This window comes from Rhinolophus hipposideros (genome assembly GCF_964194185.1).
Source record: "Rhinolophus hipposideros genome assembly, chromosome: 3".
Classification (NCBI taxonomy): domain Eukaryota; kingdom Metazoa; phylum Chordata; class Mammalia; order Chiroptera; family Rhinolophidae; genus Rhinolophus; species Rhinolophus hipposideros.
The window spans coordinates 87,312,653-87,334,485 of NC_138049.1; the positions used below are offsets into that span (position 1 = coordinate 87,312,653).

A 21,833-nucleotide genomic window follows, 5' to 3' on the forward strand; every position below is an offset into this window, starting at 1 on the left:
CCTCTTTACTGTAAAAGTCTTTCACAGACCTCCTGTTGGTGGAGAGCACCTAACCACTTCTGGTTTGGCACTGACCGATTCAAGTCAATTTCTTCTCAAGTAAACTCTTAAACAGTTTTAATATGCCTCAGTTTACCTTTTAACGTACTATATTCAACACAAAAATGTAACTTGCTAACACGTGCCTGTGCTGTCAATTCCTCTTTCAGGTCAAATGCAATTGTGCTTGCATTGTTATAGTCACTGTCTGCTGAGCAAGCCCTTTCTTATTTTTAAATGCCCTAGCTATCTGAAAGTGAAGAATTCTGTAGTTATTATTTGGTTTTGGTCTAAAGATGGTCAGTCAACATCGTAGCATGGCTAAACAGTTCAGCACACAACTCACTATAACACAGAACACATGCAAAGAGATGAACACACGTAGCTGTTTGCTGTATAGATTATAATATCGCCATTCTTCTCAACTTCATTTCATAGACTATAAAATCAAAATAAATTGGGTAATTTAAAGGCAGAATTAAAATAAAATGCTTTAAATTTTCCTCTTTTGCTTCTAGGTTACTGAGTAAACCAACATTACACAGGTTTACATGTGGGGCTAGTATCCATTCACTCATTTGAAACCAAATTCACAGTTCAGCACCATGTCAAAAAAAATTTTCTTATTTTGTTTCATCACCAATACCATTTCTTTCAGTCCCTAAACCTGACAGTCACAATTGCCTATACTTGCACCAGACCAAAGAACTTTTCCTTTTGAAAGACAAGTGAGCTCTGGCTTTAAGATCAGTCTTGGCCATTAACACACTTCAATAAGTGTGTTAAATCCAGTATTTTATTTCTCACGAGTTATTCTATGTTTGTTTTTAAATGGCAGCTCCCCAGATGATTTTCAGAAGACAATGATTCGAAGTTTATAAAAATGTCATCACACAAGAAATTACCCAGGAAACTAAGATGAAAGTCAAACTTAAACCATTTAAACTTTTTATATAATCTAAAATTACTAGAAACAAAGTTTTCCAACAATCTTACACAAATTTATTCATACCCTTTATTACTGAAAGTTTCATTGCTCAAAAATCCAAAAAGTGTCAATAAAGTATTTAAATTGATTTTTATAGATTTTTTACTTTTATGTATCTTCCACTCCAACCAGAGATAAATTTCCCAATAATAACTCTACTTCTATTAACTTATATGATAGCACTGTGGTCTTTTTCAGATTCTCTCTGAGTTGCATACTGATAAAATACCCATATTAACTTTAACCAGGGGTTTCATTAATAAAAATTCCTCCAAAAGAACATTCTGAATATCTAATATATTCCAATTTTTCACTTACTACCCACCCCATATCCAGTTCCGTAAGAGAAAAAGAAATATCAAGTTCTTAAGAAACATTCTGTGATTAGGTGAAAATGACACTATATATACTGTAATCCCAAGGATTATATCTATCTCATGATATGTGCTCAAAACCTTTGCTAGTTTTTAATCCAATTCCTAGTGTGAAAACTAAATGTGTCTACTTACATATGTGAAAGAATAAAATAGAAAAAAATTAATTTAGTGTTTGTATATAAGAAAAATTGGTTTGTTTGCTCTATGAGAAAATTAGGATTCTAAAAGAAGCAAAATAACATGGAATATAATACATGCTAAGAAGTTATAGAGGACTGGATCCAAGATGGTGGAGTAGATAAAAGCTATGCTTGCCTCCTCTCATGACCACATTAAAATTACAACTAAATTACAGAACAATCAAAGAAGAGAACCATCTGAAGTATTGAAAACCACCTGATGTCTGCTGAACAGAAGTCCTGTAATTAAGGGTATAAAAATTAAGCCACATCAATACTGGTAGGAGGGCCAAAGATGAAAACAGGTGGCGTCAACCTGCATGTTATGGTTGGGAATCAGGGGGGATATCTCAACCACAGAGCACCTCTCCCCCACCCCTGCCCTGGAGGAGTGAGGGACACAGCTTGAAATACTAACACCAGGAAGAAGAGCCCCCCACCAAATCTGGCTGTGAAAACACAGCAGGGATTTGACCATCTGGTGGCAGACAAAAGGCTGCAAGAAGCCTAGATGTCCTCTTAAAGGACCCACACACAGACTCGCTCATTGGCAGGCGCTCACCCAGGGCCCTGCAGGAGGGATGGCAAATCAGGAGGCACAGGAGACATACAGAGAGACACTGAGTTGTATGGCTGTGGGGTGAGGACTAGAGATATAGTCATTATTTTCCTTGTGTAGAATCTTCCTCTTATGCTGCCAGCAGATAGGCACCATCTTTCCTGTGTTGAGCCCTCCCCCCCACATGGCAATGTGAAACAGCATTGACCTGTTGAGCTTCCCTCGCTTCACTCTTGGTAACTCCATGGAACACAGCCCCACCAAACTTGCACAATACTGAAGCACTTTCTCGGCAAGCAGCAAGTCCCACCTGCATTATACACTTTTTTGGACAAATCTCGGGGGTCCACCCCGACCTGGTAGTGTCTGGCTTTGGTGTTTTCTGAAACTTGCTGAATCACTCGAGGCTCAGCAGTGGCACTAGACGAAAATCTATATTAACCTGGTGAACACCACTCATCCCACTCTGGTGATTCCCTGAAACTCTGCCTCACCCAAATCACATACCGCACAAGGCTCTATAAGCAGTTGAGCCTTACAGGAGATGGCAGTCAAGAATGGGCATCAGGGTTCCCTAAGCTTTTTTCAGAGCTACCCCAGGCCCGGTACTGGTGGCAGACATCCTTGGATCACAGGGTGGCCTCTCCCACACACCTCCAGGTCCAGCACAGGCAATAATCAACCACAGATTGCTGTAGCTCCTACCAGGTAAGCCCCTGAAGATCACAGGCAGTAGCTGAACTGGGCCTACATGGATCCCCTCCCAAAAGGCACCAGAATCAACATAGCTGGAAGTCAGCTTCAGACCACAGCAGAGCACCATCCAATTAACCCCATAAGTGGCAAACCCAAAGGGTGCCAGAGCCTGATGGGGTAATCCTCCCATAGAGCAGCCCATAAGCTGTGGATGTAGCTAAACCCCATAGCTAGTCAGCCTGATGGTCAATCCTACTCACTGACATGACAACAGCAATCAAGGATCAACTATACCAGGAGGACACACACAACACACACAGGAATACTCCTGGAGCACCCAACACAGGTGAACAGAGAGACTGTGCCACTGCACCCCCACAGGGCACATACTACCTAAGGCCACCTAGCCAAGACTGAAGACATCGCAGATCTGTCTAATACATAGAAACAAACACAGGTGTGGAGCCAAAATGAGAAAACAAAGAAATACATCCCAAATGAGAAAACAGGGAAAAACTCCAGAAAAAGAACTAAACAAAATGGAGGCAAGCAACCTACCAGAAACAGATATCAAACAATGGTTATAAGGATGCTTAAGGAATTCAGTGAGAACTTCAACAAATAGAAAGCAAGCATTTAAAAGGTCATAGAACCCGTAAAAAAGAACCAGTTGTAAGTGAAGAATACAATAACTAAAATGAAGAATGCACTATAGGAAATCACCAGCAGACTAGATGAAGCAGAGAATCAAATCAGTGATTTAGAAGACAAAGTAACAGAAAACACAAACTGGAACAGCAAAAAGTAAAAAGAATACAAAAAAAAAATTGAAGAGTTTAAGAGAACTCTGTAACATCAAATGTAACATTTACAACATAGCAGAAGGAGAAGAAAGAAAGGAATTGAGAACCTATTAGAAGAAATAATGACTGAAAAATTTCATAACCTGGCAAAGGAAATACAAGTCTAGGAAGTGCCAAGAGTCCCAAACAGGATGAATCCAAACAGGCCCACACCAAGAAACATTATAATAAAAATAGCACAGGTTAAAGACAAAGAGAGAATCCAAAAAGCAGCAAGAGAAATGGCAACTAGTAACTTATAAGGGTGTTCCCATAACATTGTCAGCTGATTTCTCAACAGATCTGCAGGCCAGAAAGGATTGAAACAAAATATTTAACAAAGATGAAAAGCAAGGACCTACAACCAATGTTATTCTATCAAAGCTATCATTGGAATTGAAGGACAGATAAAGAGGAGCTTCACAGACAATAAAAAGCTAAAGGTGTTCATCGCCACCAAGTCAATATTACAAGGAATCTTAGAGTGACTTCTTTAAGGCAGAAGAAGAAGGAGGAGGAGGAGGAGGAGCAGGAGGAGGAGGAGGAGGAGGAGGAGGAGGAGAAAGTTCAAAAATATGAATAATAAAATGGCAATAACAATTATTTTAAATGTAAATGGATTAAATTCTCCAATCAAAAGATAGGGTGGCTGAATGGATAAGAAAACAAGACCCTTCTATATGCTGCCTAGAAGAGACTCACTTCAGATCAAAGGCACACACAGACTGAAAGTAAAGGGATGGGAAAAGGATATTTCGTGAAAAAACAAAACAAACAAACAAAATCCTGTGGTCACAATACTTATACCAGACAAAATAGACTTTAAAACAAAGGCTATAACAAGTGACAAAGAAAGATCCACTAATCTCATTTCTGGATAATTATCCAAAGAAACCCAAAACGCTACTTCTAGGAGATGTGTACATCCATATGTTCATTACGACATTGTTTACAATGGCCAAGATGTGGATGTAGCTTGGGTGTCTGTCAATGGATAAATGGATAAAGAGGAGATAGTACATATACACAGTGGAATATTACTCGGCCATGGAAGGGAAAGGGTTCTTGCCATCTGAGGCAACATGGATAGACCTGGAGGGTAGTGTGTCTGGAGGGAGTGTTAAACAGAGAAAGACAGATAGAATGTAATTTTGCTTATACGTAGAATCTAAATAACAAAATAAAGAAACAAAACAGAAACAAACTCATCAATAAAGAACATTTTGATGATTGCCAGATGGGAGGGGGATTGGGAATAGATGAAAAGGTGAAGTCATTAAGAATTATAAATTGGTACTTACAAAATAGTCACAGGGATGTAAAATAAAGCATAGGGAATATAGTCAATAATATGGTAATAACTGTGTATAGTGCCAGGTGGGTACTAGACTAGTCAGGGAATCAGTTCTTAAATTTTATAAATGTCTAACCACTGTGCTGTAAATCTGAAATTAATATAAAATAATGCTGAATGTCAACTGTAATTGTAAAAATTGAAAAAGGGGGGAATGTAAAGAGCATACAAAGTTAAAATTTCGAGGCATAAAACAAATAAGTCATGGGGATGTAGTGTACAGCATGGAGAATATAGTCAATAATACTGTGATAACGTAGTACAGTGATTTATGGTAATCATTTCTGTAGGTATAAAAATGTTCAATAACTATAGTGTACACATGAAACTAATATAATATTGTATGTTAGCTATAGTTTAATAAAAATATTTTCAAAAAGAACATAAACATAAATAGTAAAATGGCAATAATTGTGTATCTATCAATAATCACTTTAAATATAAATGGATTAAATGCTCCAATCAAAAGATATATGGTGGCTGAATAGATAGGAAAACAGGACCCAAACATATGTTGTCTACAAGAGACTCGCTTCAGATTGAAAGACACACACAAACTGAAAGAGAAGGGATGGAAAAATATTTTTCTTGCAAATGGAAACAAAAAATAAAACTGGGGTAACAATGCTTATATCAAACAAAATAGACTTTGAAACTATAGTAAAAGACAAAGAGGGACATTACATAATAAAGGGACCAAGCCAACAAGAGTTTATAACCCTTGCTAATATTTATGCACTCAACATAGGAGCGCATTAATATATAAAGCAAATATTGACAAACATAAAGGGAGAGATCAACAATAATACAATCATAGTATAAAGGAATTTAACACCCAATTGACACCAATGGACAGATTCTCCAGACAGAAAATCAACAAGGAAAGAATAGACTTAAATGATAAACTAGACCAGATAAACTTCATTGATATTTTTAGAGCATTCCACCCCAAAGCAGCAGAATATACACTCTTTTTAAGTGCACATGGAACATTTTCCAAGATAGACCACATGTTACATCACAAAACAAGTTTCAATAAATTTAAAAAGATTGAAATCATATCAAGCTTCTTCTCCAACCACAATGGTATGAAACTATATATCAATTACAAGAAAAGAACTGAAAAACACACAAACAAATATAGGCTAAATAACATGCTCCTAAACAATGAATGGTTAAACAATGAGATCAAGGAAGAAATCAAAAGGTACGTACCTTGAGACAAATGAAAATGAAAACACAATGACCCAAAATCTATGGGACACAGGGAAAGAAGTGAATTTCCTAAGAGGGAAATTCATAGCAATACAGGCCTACCTGAAGAAAAAAGAAAAATTTCAAATAACCATCTAACCTGACACTTTAAGGAACTAGAAAAAGAACAGCAAACAAAGCCCAAAGTGAGTAGAAGGAAGGAAATAATAAAGATCAGAGGGGAAATAAACAAAATAGAGTCTAAAACAATACAAAAGATCAGTGAACCAAGAGGTAGTTCTTTGAAAAAATGAACAAAATTGATAAAACCTTTCACCAGACTCATCAAGCAAAAGAGAAAGAGGACCCAAATAAATAAAATGAGAAACAAAATAGGAGAAGTGACAATTGACACCACAGAAATACAAAGGATTATAAGAACATATTATGAACAATTATATTACAAAAAATTGGACAATTTGGAAGAAACAGATAAATTCTTAGAAACATACAATCTTCCAAGACTGAATTAAGAAGAAACAGAAAATATGAACTAACCAATTACTATGAATAAAATTAAATCAGTAACCAAAAACCTCCCAACAAACAAAAGACCTGGACCAGATGGCTTCACAGGTGAATTTTACCAAACATTCAAAAAAGAATTAACACCTATGCTTCTCAAACTATTCCAAAAAATTCAGGAAGAGGAAAAGCTTCCAAGCTCATTTTATGAGACCACAATTACCCTGATTACAAAATCAGACAAAGACATTAAAAAAAAAAATTGCAAGTTGATATCCCTGATGAACATAGATGTAAAAATCCTCAACAAAATGTTAGCAAACTAAATTCAGCAATACATTTTAAAGATCGTACACCAAGATCAAGTGGGATTCATTCCTGGGATGCAAGGTTGGTTCGATATCCACAAATTAATTTACGTGATGCACACATAAACAAAATGAAAGATAAAAATCATATGATCATATCAATAGACGTGGAAAAAGATTATAAGTGCTTCACCTACTTCTTGGAATGTGGAACATGCTATAGCTATTATTAATATTATCATCACTTAGGCAAAATTATTCAGTTTTTCTTAAACTAATGGTCAACAGAGATTTGGTTTTCAAGACTTATATTACATTAAAAATTCAATTTAAAATACTTTGTAAAACTATTTATACTGAATTAAACCACCAATTGTTGTCTCTTCATTAATAGTAAAACATCAGCAAAAAAGAGACATTCTCATTAGAAAAAAGTCAAAATGGGGAACCAAAAAATTATTGCTTTTACATCTGAAGTACGATAAAAACAAACCAAAACCAAATGCACAAAAGTTCCAGTTATCTCAAGTACTCTGCTCTACCTCATCCATACTCTACAGTTATTATTGCAGAGTGTGATAGAGAAGAATCTACTGCTCAGCACTGAAATATGGTAGGATAAGAAAAAGAATCTAAGCCAAATATAAATTCCTCAAAAATAAACATAAAAATCCTTAAAGGACAATGCAGATTTTATTGTACCCTTTGCCATAAGAGTACATCAGACACAGCCCTCGGTGCCAGGACAGTTAAGTTCCAACCTTGAATTTGCAGTTTGCTGGTGGCCCAAGGCCGTTTAGGCAAAAGGATGAAAGCATTCAAGGTTTCTATAAATTTGCTCTCAGGTGAAGAATAAAGCACCAAATATCAGCCTTCATTACATTCTTCCCTGACAGAATCTCATCAATTCAGCAGGATCATAAAAATGTGAGGTTATTATGAAACAAGTCACTGTGAGCTATTTAAAATATGAGCAAAACTGAAAAATGCATTTCAACCCATGGTAATTTTGCCTTTATTTGGACTATTTAGAATCTCTGCTTTAGCAATAAGAGATGTGCTGCACAACTACATTCACTGATTTGCATATTAATGTTCTACCAACATGGAAGGTCCATAAAAGAATCATTCCACTTTGCATAATATCTATATTTTTATAGAAAACATGGAGTATATTGCCTACTATACCACTGCCGTTAAATTTCCTTGTATGTTATACATAAGTAATTCCCCTACTGTGTCCATTATTTTTACTTTTTTTTTACTTTTATAAACAATTATTTTATTAAAAATATTGTAATAAACATCATTATAACTAAATATTTGTGTATTTCTTCATTTCAACCAAAGTCCTAGAATAAAATTACCTGTCCAGTAAGTATATAAGTATCTAAGGTCTCAATACATATTATGCTACAGAAATGTTGCATCAATTTACAAATCTACATGTATATATGAAACTATGTGTTTTATTTTTTTAAACCTTAAATAAAATATTAACTATTGGAAGCATTGCTTTCCCAAGAAAATAACTACACGCAGGGAAGAAAAATGCTAGGGGAAGGTAAGAGCCATTAATTATATCCTCAAGAGAAGTAAACAGTTTTTGGAGTTAAAACTTTTTTTGAATCAGATAGTGCTATTAACCATATTTATGATCTTCTTTTGAATGTTTTACACACAGACATACACCCATACCAAGACGCCTTGGTGCCTTCCATACCTCTCCTTCTACTTTCATATATTATTCCCCTCCTACAAACATCCTGCCTTGATAAATCTAGCAGTTTGGGTATATTCTTTTATTAATTGTATGAGCTGCATATTAGGTATGGTTCTAATTATTTGCAACTCAGAAGTTAGCCATTTATTCCTATCTCTACACAGTACTTGCATTCATGTAATATAATTATTCTCCACTAGCACTTGGCCTCAATGTCTTTCAGAAAAGGTACCACGTTTTCAACACTTCTATTTTTGAATCTCTGTCAGTCTTCACAAGACAGACATAAAATTAAAACTTAACAAAGCTTTGATGATGGCCCACTTCCTAGTGGGAAAGTAAGCATTGCCTCTGGTCTAACCGTCAGTTTGAAATCATGTGTGGTCTGCCTGAAGAGAACTAATCACAAGTCCAGGATTTCCCCAGACACAAGAAGTTAACTATGTACCACTGTGATTCTCGTTACTCTCATGACTATTGATTATTGAGTGCTTACTATGCATGGGCACTTTTCAAATATTTCCTCATTTTCAGTCCATATAACAGCCCTGGAAGGCAAGTCATATACCATTTTACAGATGAGGAAACTTTAGCTCATACAGGTTGCGCACACAAGAGTCTGGATTTGAACCCTCAGCCCAGAGTCCTTGCATTTAACAACCAAAATCACTATGGCCCAAAGAAGCGTCAGAACTATAACTTCCTTAATTTTCAATTTCCAAACTTTTAGAAATGGCATGTTTTTGTTGTTGTTGTTATATGCTCAGAATATTTTTTGGCATAGCCTATGCAGCAGTTCTACAAAACACCATTTATCTCTCAATGAAGAATAAGGATGTTGTGCAACACTCACTACCTACTGAAAACACAAAACATTAAGGAAGAGCTTTACAAAGAAATTGGGGGGCTTCTGGTTCAACGTGGCTGATAGAACACATGGGTTTCTCTCGTATCCTCTCTCAAACCCATTAAAATGAAAGAAAAGGAATTTAAAAGAATATACCCACCATAATAAGAGATATGCAGGGGAAGGGAATCAGCATGAAAAAATACATTGTAAATTTCTAGGTAAATCTCTAAGATCAACTCCCCCCTCTCCTTCTACACTCTATGCAAAGGAAGAGCAGCACCCAGAAGGTCAACAAGCTGCAAGCAGAGGACTCCCAGAATAGAGGGAGGGAGGGAGGGAGGAAGAGGTGAGCAGAAGCAGATGGAACATCAAAACATGCGGCAATTCCCAGACTGAAAGCTGAACTCAAGTGGAGAAACAAAATAGAAATGAGAAAAAATTATTTCCCGTATTTTCTTCACACATTCTGAAAGAACTCTGTGATAAGCTTATTAATTCATGCTGACATTTTCCTTCTTCAGTCTCCCACTAGGACATGATATCCCAGAGACATTATAACAGGTTCAGGAAAGCAATCGTACGGGCTCTCACCTGCTCCTGAGATGAACGTCATAGAGTTAGTATTTAAAAGCATGGGGTGGTCTCTGAATCACTATATTCTGACAAGGGCATGAGGCCTATTTTGGAGAACAAGCTGGGGGTGACGTCTTCCCCAGAAGCCACACATGCAAGGAAACACACATTAACTGAGAAGAAAATTGATGACAGGCCCCTAGAGAATTTTGTAGGTCATAAATAAAAGAGAAAGATCAGCAATTAAACCACAGACATCCTCTCACCATTTTAAAAAAAAAACCATCTCCTTATGTTTATGAAGATCGTGTAGCAAAATAAAGCCCACAACTCTCTAATGTAATTACATCACTAAAACAACAATCCATTTGTCATTCCCTGAGGGGAGCTGTACTTGGGAAAGGAACAACTAGATATGTAAGTAATTGTAATTCCCACAATGAAAATATTTCGCTGCACGTCAGTGTGTTATAAATGTCACTGTGAAAACACCGCTCAGTAAAGCCTGCAATCCATCTCCCTTCTGATATTCACCACCACACGGAGCTGTATCAAAAGATCCACTGAAACAGTACATCTCAGACTTACATTATCAGCAGACACTGCTTTAATCAGCAGTGGTTTTCAAAGGACTGGATGGCTTCAAGAACTTCATTTGAGCCATAAAGTAGAAATCTGGATCCTTATCAGTTTCACTTTACTTTCACCTCCCTTCCCCGGGTTCTAATAAACACAGCCCTCATTTTTCTTAAAGGGAAAAGAAAAGTAGAAATGGTAGCTAGGATTTTGCCATTTCTGTGCAGTCCACATTTTCCCCATCCTTCAGCGATGCAAAGGGACTAAAATTAGAGTTCCAAAGGGACTAAGGTATCTGTGTCAGGCACATCATAGACAGTGGTTAAGAACTACGAAAGGAATGAGTAAGAACTTAAAAAAAAAAAAATTAGAAATAACATTTAAAGCACGTCTTACATTTTCCAAAATATTCTTCCTAATGAGAACATACCATCCACTTGATTTTATGTAACATTATGAGAAAATAGAAAGTTTTTTTGATAACAGTTTGATGTTAATGTTAGGGCACTTACATGCTACTTTCTTCATCTATCCCACAATTTTCATCATGAGCCAATTCTCAAATCTTTGTTGCTTCTCAGTGAAAATATAGAAAATATATGCAATTCAATCCATGACTACTGAACTGTGAACTTTCTATACTACAAAGAAGGTTTAATCTAATAACAAGGACTTTTATTTTACATTTGGTCAGTGATGACATAAAAATATAAATTGCTTCAAAGTTTCTAATGTTTGTATAAACAGGCATTGCTTGGTATGGGAAAAATTGAATAAGTCCACATCCAAAGAACACTTACTACAGAGTTATAAATTCTAAACAGCATAGAAATTTTTACAAATCCAACCCAACCTTTCATTTTGTAGATAAGGAAACCAGAGGTTCAGTGATTTGTCAAAGGTCACAAAAACACAACTTTAACACCAATACTAGTCTCTTAAATTCACATACAGCATGCTTTTCATCACACTAGATGGACACTCAGGAAGACACAGAAGGCCTCTTCTTTGGAAGAAGTTCTCATCACCACACACACACACACACACACACACATACACACACCACCTCAAAGGCACAGGTTCTTTGGTGCAGTTTTCATAGATACGTTAGGATGATACTCAGAACACGTGCACGTGCTCACCTGTTCTAACATGTCATTTTTCCAGTCTCATGATTCTGCCGTTCATCAGTCTGCATTATGTAGAACTCATCATTCTGCAGTTATGCCCATTTAGACTTCAATTCCCATTGCTTAGTACTTTCCCATTGACCCCCATGGTCTACCATCATCGCGGCATCTCATCTCCTCCCTTCTTTTTTTATATTTTTAATTCATGCTACAGTCACTTCATCAGGTATTTTTTTTAATGTCTTACTGGCTCTATGGAGAGGAGGCCAGAAAGAAGTTAGGGTGGGATTATTTCTTATGCAGAATAAATTTTACACCAATTATTTAGTTTTTCGCTTTGACCTGCCAAACGATCAGAATTCATGATTATTCTTTGCAAGTATACATCTTCAGCTGAGGTAACACCAGACTCTTCTTATTATTCATAGTGCCTAAGGGATGTCTCAGTGCTTTGGAGAACATTACCTTACTCAATGAACTCTCTAATACCTGGTGCAGACTCATCAATCCCCCATCCAAATTTGTTGAGTTCTCAGAGAGTTCTTATTTCCATTAGAAATGGGAATAAATTAATTAATCTTACTAAAACTTAAGAAGCAGCACTGAGTTCAGAACTTCAGAGAGTCCTAGTTCTGAATTTCTTCCACTTGTCTTCCAGTTGAGGGATCCTTATTGAGGCACTAACCATAAAATTTTGTTCATTACTGCCCATCTGGTTTTTGAAAATAATGATTTCCACAGAGTATTTTAAATGTCAACTTATTACAGAGCTCTGGCCCTCTCTGGAGAAAAGGGAACAATGAATTCAAAATATACTGATAACGAAAGGGCCATCCTGGGAGATGTGCCAGCCAGAGGTGTAGAATGCACAGTAAGCATGACAAATATGTTAGAGAGACTAGCAGCATTCTTACAGATGCCCATGGGCCTGCCATTTTCCATGACGTGAGTCAGCAGCAGAGGGGAGCTAAAGTTTAGGGACACACGAACTCACATCTTCCACCATCAAAATGATCACTGAGACAAAATGGACATCCAAGGCAACCTTATCAATAAAATCCAGAACATAGCAAGATTAACTGGTCCACTCTTAACAAGTAGCAGAGAAATGGAAGGCATTTCTGAAATAAATAATGAAATACCAAAGAAAATGAAATGTCACCATTTGTTTGTTTTCATCTTTCCTTCATTTTGGTCATTAAGGATCAGGGCAATCAATCATGATATAAAGATAGATCTAGTACCTTGCTTCCAGAGATTTACAACCCTAAATGTACCACTTATTTTATTATATGATGTGGTCTTGTCAGGAATTATATATAGGTTAGAAACAACATTCAAGCCATACTGAAAATAATCTCTAGGTAACACATTAAAAACGTCAGCAGCATCATTATTTTTCAGCTACTCAGTACCTGTAACCAATGATTCCAGTTTAGACACAATTAGAAAAATGAATAGATATGTAGGTGTTGGTTTAAAATACTGGGAGCTTCTCAGGTATAATTTGAAACTAGCCGCCTTACACTGAGGGCAAGGAGAGGCTGAAGAGGCAGACCACCCCAGGTAGGTTTAATAATTAGCTAGGGAACTTACATATGAGGCTTGTCTTGGGCGACAGCAAGCCAAGTAGATCTGCACACCCGGCCTCCAGAACCCCAAAATGTATAATAGAGGCCTTAACTGCTTTCAGTCACCTGTGCCATCCAGATGGTCTCAATAACACATTACTCTCTCAAAGCTGTGTCCTTGGAAACAGTTTCCACTGTGGGAACAGTGGGCAGAATGTAGATTCCTAGGACAGGAGTCGGTGGGGAGCCTCTGATTGCCCAGGGTCCAGTTCATGGGTCAACCAGCAGTTATGTCCTCTCGATGACCTCCTCTAATAAATATTAAATGTAAATATTATGATGGGAAAAAATACTGTTACTGCATAAAATGCTTTATAATTGTCCTCAGTGTTAAGACATTCTGATGAATGATTACAGACATGCTATCTATGTGAATCTATGCAAATCTATGTGAGAAAAAAGAATTTGAGATGGTTATGTTTTGTACATTTCGAATATTTCCAAGTCGCTAAAACTTACCATTATTATTTCATAATCTACTAAAAAATAGTCGAGACATGATAATCTCCTTGGCAGCCAAGACTTTCTCATGTGTCTTTTACTGCAGCGCTTAGTACTCTGCCTTGTTCAAAACGCATTCAGAAATGTGTATTGATTTGAAAGACTCATTTTGTTTTTTTCTGAGGACATTTCTACCTAGTAGACACTAGGTTGCAACAAACTCAAATTGTCATCAGATAATAACATCAGGAATTATAACCAAAGTGCTAGTATCATGTTTTTTGTTAACAGATGTCTTCTTAGTAAATTATTAATTTGATTTGTATCAATGAAGCTATGAGTTACTTTATGATGAATTACCACAGAATTTTAAAATGCATAATTTTCTGTAGTTTTACATTTTACCCACAGTTGTTTCTTCAATTTCTTCCTTTTTTCATTGTAGTCTTAAAAAAGAAGTGGCATGATTCTTTTTTTCTGAAATGAAGATTTGTGTGTGTGTGTGTGTAGATTTCCATTATCATTGGATAAATCTTTCACTCTCAAATTCAAAAATAAGTTAAAAATATTTTAAATATAAAAAGTATTTTTTATTTAAAATATGTTTTCAGCTCCTAACATGAGGTACAAATACACCTCGTTAAAAAAAACTGTCAGATGACATAATTTCTTTGTCAAACTCAGATAATTACTTTTACCCAAAAAAGTAATATTTATGACATTCAGAAATTGGTTACTATGTTGATTTGCATCTACCAAGCCTCAATATAAAATGAGTTGGATGAATACCCTAGTTATTATTATTTTTGTGAAATTTATTGAACATTTATTACTTGGGAAGATAGAATTGGCTCTTGAGACATATTATGTTAATATGATAGAAATGATAAGATTTATGCATGAGAGCAGTTTCTTCTTATCATCTCTTAGAGAAAAAAACCATTATTATGTCAGAATGCTCTGAGATTTATGATTATTTTTACCATATTAATATATGAATTGTTCCTTTTCATTAGGAAATTTCAGTTGAAGATAAATGTAAGTAAAATTCTTTGCTGATGAATTTAATAATCTAAAAAAAGAAGTTTGGAGAGTAGTCAGAATTTCTTGCCTTGATTTTACTTATTTATTAAAACATACTAAATAAAAGTGTACTTATTTTTAAATTATTCCAGAAATAACTTCATGTTATAGATATAAATAACATTCAGCTTGAATGTCTTGTTCTTTGTCAATATTCTTAAAATGCAACTCACAAATAAAAGCAGACAATGAATATGTTGACAAATCATTTTAAAGTGTGTTCCAGAGAACACTACTTAAAATATTCACTATCATTGCATACATACATTAAAATGCCTTACATTGGTAAGGAGTTTAAGAAACACTAGATTAACCTCCAAAGTGTCTCATAGGCTTCAGTATGTTAAAATACAGTTTGAGTCTCCACGGGGAAACATATTGTATAGTGAATTTCCTACACAGTGTTTCATGAACGTTCTTGAGAATAGACCAGAACCTCTTTTCATGCAGCAGTTTGGAAAATCAGAGTTCCAAGGAACATATTTTGGGAAACACATGATACAACGGTTATTCAAGCCTGACAAGGAAATACAAAAGACCCATTCAGCACCAACACGAGTTATTGTGGAACCAACAAAACTGAACTGTATTGTTACAAAACAGCCCCTCCCTTCCTCTACCCCCCACAAAAATTACTTTTAGCCTAATCTGATTTTGCAGAATCAGGCACGGCTAAAAAAAATATTCATCACGGTTTAACATGCTGATTTTTTAAGGGGTAGAAATGTCCTTCTAATTCCTAATTGATTTCTTTTTTATGTTTGAAAAATTGGGATAATATCAACCAATTTATGAGGAATTTAGATTAGCATTGGTAAACTGAGAATATTTTGGAGGATTTCAGTATTACACTTTTTATTTCTAAATATCTATTGATGAATGAATATAAAAGAGGCACCTTCAATTGTTAAGCATCCAGATATTTACTTTTAACCACAAAAAAACAACAAATTCAGGGCAAAGAAGTCAATTGCTAAGGGTCGCAATTCACTCACCCATGTAAGATAAGATTCATATTAGATCTGTAATAAATAATCCTACTTTATTTTTTTCTATATCTTTGGAGAGAATGAACTGACAAATTTTAAAAATCTGCCAGTTATTGATTTTCTTACTTATTTGCTGTAGATGTTACCTTAGAAAATTTTTTTCAAATAAAGCCCACCATACATATTTCTTAATTGTGTGATATATTCTATAACATTAGTCATGATTAAGATCTTTATGAGAAGTACATGTTTAATTTTAAACAGGATGCATATTGGAACTCAACAATATTATATGCATATTTAAATATTTAAAGGTACAATATTTTCTCTTTTTAAAAACCATATTTTTACAAACTTTACTATTTATAATAAATTTAATAATTTTCAGAACTTATTGAACTCCACAAAAATACACTTTAAACTACATTCAGCAACGTAGCCAATCACACTATATTACATTGTTATCAGCAAGAAATTCAATGCTCCATGAGTTGAAGTTTTAGGATGTTTATCCGCATAATCAGCCAAAGTGTTTAACTAAAATGATGTCTATTGGAAACTTTCAAAGATCTATATTATCCAGCTCTCCTAAATAGAGATACTGAATATATCTTGAGATATATTTTCTTGAGAACAGTGTCATCAGAATTCCCATATGTGAAAGTTATTTGAGTTACATATACAGTTCTATTTGCCTGTACAGGAAATTGCCCCAAATACCAAACTTAAATGTGTTCCCTCTCTCCCTCCCTGAGAACCATCTCTTCTCACAGCAGATTGGATGTTCTCACGCGTTCTGATCTGCAATCTTCTGGAAGTTAGTAACAGGCTAGCCCTAGGCCTCTCCTCCTGAGTAATGTTCATGAATTTTGTGACAGCTACTTTCTCTAAGGAGAGATTCTCACTTCTGGATTTATAGCTCTGTTCAAGGTAGAGTCGGGCATGCAAAATTGTGTGGCCTTTCAGAAAGTGAAATATTTATACACCAAATCACTTCAAACAATAAGAGACCATTTTTATTTTTTTTCATTTGCCCCATGTTTACTTGCAAAACTTCCTGTTAAAGATTGTCAGGAAAAGCTAGGTCAAATTTCACACTAATACATAGCAACTCTACTCGTGTATTTATTTACTCTATTTAGTTCCATAAAGCTTTCATTACCACTAAGCAAGTCTTTATGGTTAGCATATCTGAGTTTTCCTTTTCCTTTGAAATACATGTCAGCTTTCCCTTTCTATACTCATAAACTTTGGGTATTAAAACTGTGGGTACTTTCAGAGTAAATCAGGACAAAAGCAGTTTGAAAATAACAGGCTCAGCCTAGGGATTTCAGATACATTATAGTTTTTAAATCTCACAACAGCCTTCAAATTAGGTATTACTGTTCCCCATCTTACACGTGTGTTAACTGAGACTCAGAAAAAAATTCCATAGTCCTATTTCCAGAAGCTGTGAAGTGAGAATTCTCACTCAGACCTTTCTGATTCAAAATCCCTGGTTAGTTCTACAATAATGCATGGATTTTAAAAATAGTCAAAAAGCAAAATACTCTGTGGCATTACATGTTTAGACACCCATGTAAAACAGAGGTTCACAGTTGACATTTAAAATTATGACCTGAATCCTTTAAGAAAAGGTTGTATTTTATCCAACGTATCTCTTCAAGTGCATAAAATTTTAACACACTTCAGGAGTTTTCGGCACAATATGGTTCTTTTTTTTCATAATTCAAGTATTATTATCATTAATAGTGCATAAATCTCAAATCCAGATGTCCAGAACAATGCATTCTCATGAGTTTAAGAAACCACAATCTTACAGTCGAAATGGTTTTACTTTTTGCTCCTTGCACTGCTATTAATTAGCCATGCCCTCGTCTAACATTAACTCTATAACCACAGTAAATTTACAAACACAATTAGCCTACTATACTCATCAGGTGAACCATGGACACCACCTCTTACTCAAGGTCATAGTATATTTTATGTTTGAGCAAATATAGCTGATCACACTAGTTCACTGACATTTAATTTCTTAGCATCAAGGTAAAGTTACTTTTATAACTTTTATAACAAAAAAATAATAACTTTTTAGGGAGTATACTTTATCCTTACATTAGAATTTTATTACCTTATTACATAAAACATTAAATATTCTAAAATACTTACATATTTTTGACACATATTCCTGGTGTCTCTGAGAGAAATTGGACTTGGGACACTTGCTAAGGCTTTATATCAACAAATAAAATAATTTTCCAGCATTGAGGCAATCACAATAAGGGCTCAAAATAAATCAATTCTGGTTGTAAAAATGGAGTTAAACCGTATTATTTAACTAAATCAAATTTGCCCACATGCTAGAAATGAAAATGTTTTAATACCTTTATAACATTGTTTTTAGCAAAGCTTATGGAATTTGTTAATTCCAAGGCTGTTGACCAGAAAAACATGGAAATATAGGCTGGCTAATACAACTTTTCCAATCCGTGACAGCTGCTTTTTAACTTTGACAATTATGTTATAAATCTGTTTATGCTAAATCTCACAAGTCTTACCGTCCGTGTCTCCTCTAAATTCTTACTTAATAAGCTTCCTTTTCCATGCTTTTCAAATTCCATGTTGAAAGAGAACGAGAGAGAGAGAGAGAGAGAGAGAGAGAGAGAGAGAGAGAGAGAGAGATTCAGATTCGTCTAGAAAACGATTTGACGTGCTTACATGTTAGATATTGCAGGACATTCCAAGTTGTGAGAGCCCTAGGACGCTATCAGAAAGCCCTGGCGATAATTTCTGGTTAGCTAGTGTTTCCATTTATAGATGTTCAAACCCCATAAACAGGGCACTGAAGAGAAGTCAGGCAGCTGGCCTTAGATGATGATAAATGTCACTAGACATAAAAGCAAACTCTTCAACAGGAGAATATTCCAACAGGTCAGTTTCCCTGAACCATGTAAGATGTGTATGACAAACAACCACTATCAAAGAATTCATTAATAGCCTTTGGAGTGGAATAAAATACACTTGAGACTATAAAACTGATAAATCAGTTCAAAAAGGACAAATGTGATAGTCATATAGCAAATATGAGTCAGCCAGACTTGTTCTTCAAAATTGCAATTTTTGTCCTTGTAGTCCAGGCAGTTTTGCATTTACGGTATAGTTCCAAATTTTACAAAACACATAAAGGGAAAGAGCAAAGGAAAACTAATTAAAATGATTAAGACACACAACACATATATTCAAAGGGTGCTTCCAATTTTGTTCCATAAAACATTGGCAAATGATGTTTAGAAACACCCTGAAATAACATTGTGTTTCCCTTCACAAAACCTGATTTTGTTCTTCATTATCCTGGCTTTTCAACTGGGAACAAAGTTATGACAGGAGATGAAATTCATTTTGCCAATGAACAAATGTTTTCAGAATTCTTTAGAAATTGTCACATGCTTTAAAGAAAATGAATTGTGTAATTTGATGATTTGATGGGATTTAACTGGTTTTTTTTTTTTTGTTTTTTTTACAGCAAACCAGATATGTGCATGCATCAAAAAATAAAAATGGCTTTTAGAGTCAGCTAAGACTGTGGTGGCCTAATCCCTCAACCTGTTTAAAATGTCCTTTTAACACCTGTTTCTGACCTTAACTCAAATTTCCCATCAGTTTTTCCTTTACTTCTTGTGAAAACATTTTAGGAAACATGTTGCGAAGCTCTGTACTTTAGTTTGGTTACAACTGGTTCTCTGTTGCCAGGCAGGATTGCTCTAGAGCTTATTCTGTACCGTGAGAAAGGGATGAGGGTTTCAGAAGTGAACATTTAGTACGGAATAAACCTAGCTATTCCTGCTTCAGGGTAATGAATTCAGAGATACTACATTAGACTCACAGGGAAAAGGGGCTTCCCTCTCTGGCTCCACTCTGAATTCCAGAAAGAGAATCATACACGCTAATTGTTGCCCTAACAAGTTTGAAAATTGAAGTCTTATAGGTTTATCAGTGTGCAAGATTGGTATGTGTGAAAAGCAAGGCAACAGTCAAAACTTTACGTGACTGGAAATCCAAAATCTCTCTAGAAAAAAATTAAAGCACACACTATGGCTGCAAAAGGAAACTCAGTTATGGCTAATTTCAGGCCTGAAGGTGAAATTCGGGATCCAGTTAGCAGTAGAGGAATAGTGGGATGCAGAGCTGGTCGGGGAAGAAGATAACAGTGATAACAGGAGTGAGGGGGCAGTGGTAGTGGGAGGGATGAGAATTTTAATTCAACAAACACGTACTGAATACCTATAATGGGTAAAGATTTTTCTGGGTACAGGCAGATTTTCTTTGAATAATAAATAAGAATAATAATAAAATTAAAAGTTATAATCTCTACATTTCTTTCCTCTACAAACACAATGTAAGTAGGATTGCTTATAAGTAGGACAATAACACTCTTATATAGCACACTTCAATAGCCTTTCTATATGTTACCTCAATTCTCAGAAACACTAGAGAAGGTACATACTATTATTTTCTCCATTGTTATGGGCCAAATTACATCTCCCCCAAAAAATTCCTACGTTGAAATCCTAACCCCCATATCTCAGAATAAGACTATATTTGGAGATAGGGTCTTTAAAGAGGTAATAAGGTAAAATGAGATCATTAGGGTGGGCCCAATCCAGTATGACTAGTGTCCTTATAAGAAGAGGGTAGGACGAAGATACACATGGAGGTAAGACCATGTGAAGACATACGGGGAAGATGGCCATCTACAAGCCAAGGAAAAACGCCTTCAGGGGAAACCAACCCTGCCAACACCTTGACCTTAGACTTCTAGCCTCCAGAATTGTGAGGAAATATATTTTTGTGGTTTAAATCAGCCAGTCTATGGTATTGCTTACCACAGCCATAGCAAACTAATACACCCATTTTAGACTTGAGGAAGTAAGATACAGTTATACAACTAACAGATGTCACTCAAGTCCCCCAGCCCAAGCTCCTAACCACTGTGTACTTTAGTGCATCTAAACAAATAATTTCCTCACAGGCATAACGGAGAGAGTGGGGAAATAGCACCAGCGCTGTATGGTGAATACTACCCACTCCATCCCTTTACAGAGATATGTTTACATATATACGGAGAGATATATTTTAAGGAGAGGAGCTTTTCTTGGGTAAAATTATGCCCACACAAAAGCTAGCCATCATCCACTTACTGGTCAGACATCAGGCACTGAGTCCCATTGGTCACCTTTCTGTTCGTCAGTCACAGCAAACATGTTTCTTCTCTAAACGGAGTTCTCTTTTTCCCAGACAGTCATGTGTCTCCCTTCTCATTTCATTCGCCGTCTTCCCCAAAGACTTCATCTAAACTAGCAAACCTTACATCCATTCATTAGCTGTTTCCTTCTAATCACCTCTGGCATTCTATTATTTCTCATGCTATCTTAAGTTTACCCATACCTATTTATTTGTAGCTGATCTCGCCAGTTAGAGTATAAGCACCAGAGGGTGCTTTATTCATCACTTTATTCAGGCACTTAGAACATAGTAAGGACTAAATAAATTCTTGTAAAGGAAAGAGGGCAGGAGGGAGAGAAAAGAAAGGAAAACAGCAAAGAAGGAAAAAGGGAGGAGAGGAAGGGTTGTGAAACAGAATGGAAATATATCAAATGAATGTGACATAGGACATGTGATACATTATTATTTATAAGACTTTTGGTAGGCAACAGACAAATAAAATGCATATTTATCCAACAGAATCATACTACAAATGAATATAATATTGATTGTT

General features: G+C 35.6%; 1 protein-coding gene across 49 annotated transcripts in view; it reads right to left on the reverse strand.

The window, feature by feature from the left end:
- The window catches only part of MLIP (muscular LMNA interacting protein), a 240,828-nt gene extending 221,941 nt beyond the window's left edge, over positions 1-18,887 (reverse strand). For 23 of the 49 annotated variants that reach the window (XM_081045023.1, XM_081045055.1, XM_081045052.1 and 20 more), the window contains exon 1: positions 18,616-18,804. In XM_081045023.1, the coding sequence (XP_080901149.1) occupies positions 18,616-18,678 (63 nt within the window). In that variant the 5' untranslated portion in view covers positions 18,679-18,804. Of the gene's footprint in view, positions 1-18,615 lie in introns of all 49 variants that reach the window. The other 26 variants (XM_081045061.1, XM_081045022.1, XM_081045017.1 and 23 more) reach the window with 10 other exon arrangements.
- Positions 18,888-21,833: the final 2,946 nt, after the last annotated feature.